The 4440-nt window shown below is 41.7% G+C and overlaps 1 protein-coding gene across 1 annotated transcript in view; it reads right to left on the reverse strand.

Annotated features, from left to right (window-relative positions):
- LOC101846414 (WSC domain-containing protein ARB_07867) overlaps positions 1-4144 on the reverse strand; it is a gene marked incomplete in the record, with an annotated part of 14911 nt that extends 10767 nt beyond the window's left edge. The window contains 3 exon segments of the mRNA XM_035968666.1: positions 219-272; positions 756-891; positions 3995-4144. Of these exon segments, the coding sequence (XP_035824559.1) occupies positions 219-272; positions 756-876 (175 nt within the window).
- Between the last annotated feature and the right edge of the window lie 296 nt (positions 4145-4440).

The following is a 4440-nucleotide window of genomic DNA, read 5'->3' on the forward strand; positions in this document are numbered from 1 at the left end:
AGATGTGTGTGTGTGTGTGTGTGTGTGTGTGTGTGTGTGTGTGTGTTGTGTGTGTATGTTCGATCCCGTGTGCGTGTTACTATGTGTGTGTGTGTGTGTGTGTGCGTGTTACTATGTGTGTGTGTGTGTGTGTGTGCGGGTTACTATGTGTACTTGGGTTTTTCTTTGATTTTCCTGTCCCGAAAATCGACCTTCACCTTTGACCTCGGTGACTTTACCTTTCGGAATGTCTTCTTCCTTGATCTGAGTAAACTCTGGTTCCTGGACGTATCCTGGAAGAAACAGTGTGTCCATGTAAGTAAAAGGACTGTTCATACCTATAAACATGGAAGGAATTCCTATTTTTCTTTTCCGATCACCCGATCTTTCTCACTCTCCATAACACAACACTTAGAAAGCACCAGAGTGGGTAGCTGGCGTGTGCCCTTGGGTGGTTTCCTCCTCCTATCCTATCAAACATCTGTCGCCCTTATCTCCCCTTCTTCTTTGTGTTTGTTGCTATCTTGTAACACCTCTAATATTCAGCACTTATATGACCTAACTGCGTTCCAAATGCCGCAAAACTCTTACAAAAATAAAATTAAAAAGCTGCTGATGACGATGAATTTTCTCAAAGAAGCGACATCCATCTAGTCTTGTCAGAAATAAGACGTAATCAAAAGACGGTCGGTTTTATATGTCTGAGAAGAAATTTGAGAGCATTCAAAAGCTTCACTTCCACATGTGGGTGTGCGCAGTTTGAGGGTTTTTCTCACCAGTGTAGTAGACGCTAAAGTGCCCCTTGCCCCCACAGGCGTGGGTTCGGTTCTTGAAGCAGGGCAAGTTGCATTGGACATCCCTGGTCTTGTCTACTCCCTGGATGACGTCAGCACACATACACAAAGAGTAGGCCTGGGGGTGGAGGGGGAAGGAGGGAGTGCATATTAAGAGAGGTCGAAGTCACGGTGCAAATTAATTATGCAGTTGTGATTTCGGAATCGGTAGAGCAGTTAGTATGTTGTGTACGTATTATTACGGCCGAACTTTCTCGAACAGCCTCACCTGTATAATAGTCATCTAAACTTTTTTTCCAAAAGAAACTTGACACATTTTCTTTGAACGTAATACTATTAAATCAAAACAGATAACGATGATATTTATGTACAGTGCAGTGTGTTGGTTTTACTGTCTTCTGAATCAATTTTGACAACACAACTAAGTGAGTTCACTCACTTCTGTGTGTTTAGTATGATTTCATTTTTTAACTTTTTACTCTGTTAAGCATGAGTTTTCTGTGTTGTCTTTGCTATCAATTTGTAGCTTATTTCAAAACTTACAAAAGGTGTGTAATAACTTTATGAAAACATTGTTTGCATTTGAACTGCGAGTTTCAGAAATCTAGAAAAATGTCGACTTTCAACCATGCCGCGTCTCAGTGCAGATGAACGAGGGCGCGCTGTAGGGCATCACGAAGCAGGCGTTCCCGTGGCGGATGTGGCAAGGATTTTTAACTGTAGCAGGGAAACCATTTACAGTCTGCAGACCAGGTACATGAACACAGGAAGTACCAGAGACCGGCCAAGATGAGGGAGGCCGCGGATAACCACCCCGGCACAGGATCGGTATATCCGCTCCACCCACCAGAAGGACAAGTTCCAGTCTGCTCCACATACAGCCAGAACCCTCCCGCAACAGCAACCAGTGGGCACACAGAAAGTTATTCGTCTCAGGTCCTTTTCACGGATACGAGTCTAGATTTGTCCAAGGTCGCTACTATGGTCGAGTTCGGGTATATCGCCGTCGATATGAAAGGTTTGCTGACCAGTGTGTACATGAAATCCCTAACCGGGAATATTCGCAGGTGATGGTCTGGGGTGGAATCACAATAGATCACAGGACGGCACTGGTACATGCTCCGACAGCATAGAAGGACGCCATCTACGTAGCCACCATCTTGCAGCTACATGTGGCGCTGTTTGTGCAGAACCATCCAGGCTACACCTTACAACAGGCCAACGCTCCAGCCCATCGTGCCAAGGTGACACAAGCTTTCCTCGCACAGCAACAATTCGGTTCCATCCATCCCTGCAAGCAATATCAACCGACATGAACCCGATTGCACATGTGTGGGATATTCTTGGGCCTCAAATCCAAGAGATGAATCCCGCTCCTTAGAACAACGCTCAGTTGTTTCAAAGCCTACGCTTGGAACGCTACCCAACAACATCAAATTTCCAACATCGTCATATCTATGAGGCGCAGATGCCGCGCCGTCATTGCTGCAGGCGGTGGTCACACACGATATTAATGCTGCCGAACTTTCAGACATTACCTGAAATGCTTTTGATTTGACCAGTACCAGTGTGCTTTGCTATCATACGTTTCGAAAACCATAATTTAGGATGACTATGTCATTGTAAAGTTTCTTGTTGGAAAAATGCATATTTTCTGATTTTTTAAATTTGGACCCTATCATTTCAGGTGGGGCTTGAAGCACCAGGTGTGTATTATGTGCATTAAAATACAGGTTTTCAAATTCAGAAATGCTTCTTCTTTTTAGAAGTACAATTTTGCCCCTGTGTCTGCAAAGGTTTATTTTTTATTTAACACTCTTGTTTTTGTCAAGTTTCTTTTGGAAATGAGTATATAGACACAAACGGCCTCTTCCCATTTCCTTCTTTGTGTACTTTTTAAACTCTATACTGACACTGTGTAAGACGATCATCTAAGACATTATTTTTTTCTTGGACAATAGATGTCCGTCTTATACAGTTTTAACTATATTTATTGTCTTGCACCAGGAAACTTTCAGAGGGCTATAATAATGTTTTACCAAGACTGCTGAATGTTTACATTTCCTATTCTATTCGTTTGAGCCTCTTCGAACTACAATACCCCACCCCTCCCCCCTCCCTCCCCCCACCAAAAAAAGAACCCCCCAAAAAAATCATATTCCATTCTTACCCAAAATTTCATAGACAAATACCTTTTTAGAAATACTTTTGTAAAATGAGCCATAAGCAGTACTTAAATCTTTCAACTGAGTTTTACTTGGTAAATGTAACAATTCGTGTCGCTTTAAAATTGGAAGAACGTGCAGTTAATGAACCTGTCTTAATGGTCAACAGAACGGTCCAAGACACGTGACCGCTTCCCACTTCCCCATCGTGGTTTTAAAAAAAAACAACCCATTATAATGACATTGTCCAAGACATCGAACAGTCTAAAACAATCATTTTTCTCTTCGGCAGTAGATGGTGGTCTTTAAAAATATTTCTTGTATAAAAGTTCCGTTGTAACCTTCCTATGGAAAGGCGTTTAGGTCAATAGAAGCACATTGCCACAATAATGATCTCTTAGTGCATGGAAAAGTACGATTGATAGACAGAAACAACAAGCCACCAGCTTACAAAAATGAAATTATGTACATATATGTACACCAAACTACTATAAAAACCTATTTAAAAAAATAACTTTAAACAATGAATGAGTAATATGTACGAAGATCAGGAACACTCCCCCCCCTCCCTCCCCCCTCTGTCTGTCTGTCTGTCTGTCTGTCTGTCTGTCTGTCTGTCTGTCTGTCTGTCTGTCTGTCTGTCTGTCTGTCTGTCTGTCTGTCTGTCTGTCTGTCTGTCTGTCTGTCTGTCTGTCTGTCTGTCTGTCTGAAGAAGAAGAAGAAGAAGAAGAAGAAGAAGAAGAAGAAGAAGAAGAAGAAGAAGAAGAAGAAGAAGAAGAAGAAGAAGAAGAAGAAGAAGAAGAAGAAGAAGAAGAAGAAGAAGAAGAAGAAGAAGAAGAAGAAGAAGAAGAAGAAGAAGAAGAAGAGGAAAAAGAAGAAGAAGAAGAAGAAGAAGAAGAAGAAAAAGAAGAAGAAGAAGAAGAAGAAGAAGAAGAAGAAGAAGAAGAAGAAGAAGAAGAAGAAGAAGAACAACAACAACAACAACAATAACAACAACAACAACAACAACAACAACAACAACAACAACAACAACAACAACATTCTCCTTCCACCCACCTTAAGAAAAGCAAATCGTCTTCGACTGTTCCAGCAGCTCTCTGTACAGGCCACTACGTCAGTGTGGTGAGCCGTTATGTTGGCCCTGATCCATAATTCTGAATGCCAAGCCTCGTTTAGGGAAAAACACCCCGCGTAGCCTGACCACCCAGGACGGGAGCCTTGACAGACGGATATATTATGACTGAATAGTGTTATTTGTACAGGTGTCGTAAAAATCTCACTACTAAAATGTGAGGCAGCGTGGTGGAATCAGGCTCTCGTCAAAATAATCAAAGTGAAGAAACTTGCATTTTTCCGCAGGTTTTAGTTTAGTTTAGTATGGGTTTTACGGCGCTCGCAACTGAATAAAGTTATGTGAGCGCTTCCGAAGGTTTGTGAATTTTTATCAAATTTTTGTTTTTTTGGCTCAACATGCCCATTAAGGAAACTTATTTCTGTGAAGA

The sequence above is a fragment of the Aplysia californica genome, unplaced genomic scaffold (assembly GCF_000002075.1).
Source record: "Aplysia californica isolate F4 #8 unplaced genomic scaffold, AplCal3.0 scaffold00073, whole genome shotgun sequence".
Classification (NCBI taxonomy): Eukaryota; Metazoa; Mollusca; class Gastropoda; order Aplysiida; family Aplysiidae; genus Aplysia; species Aplysia californica.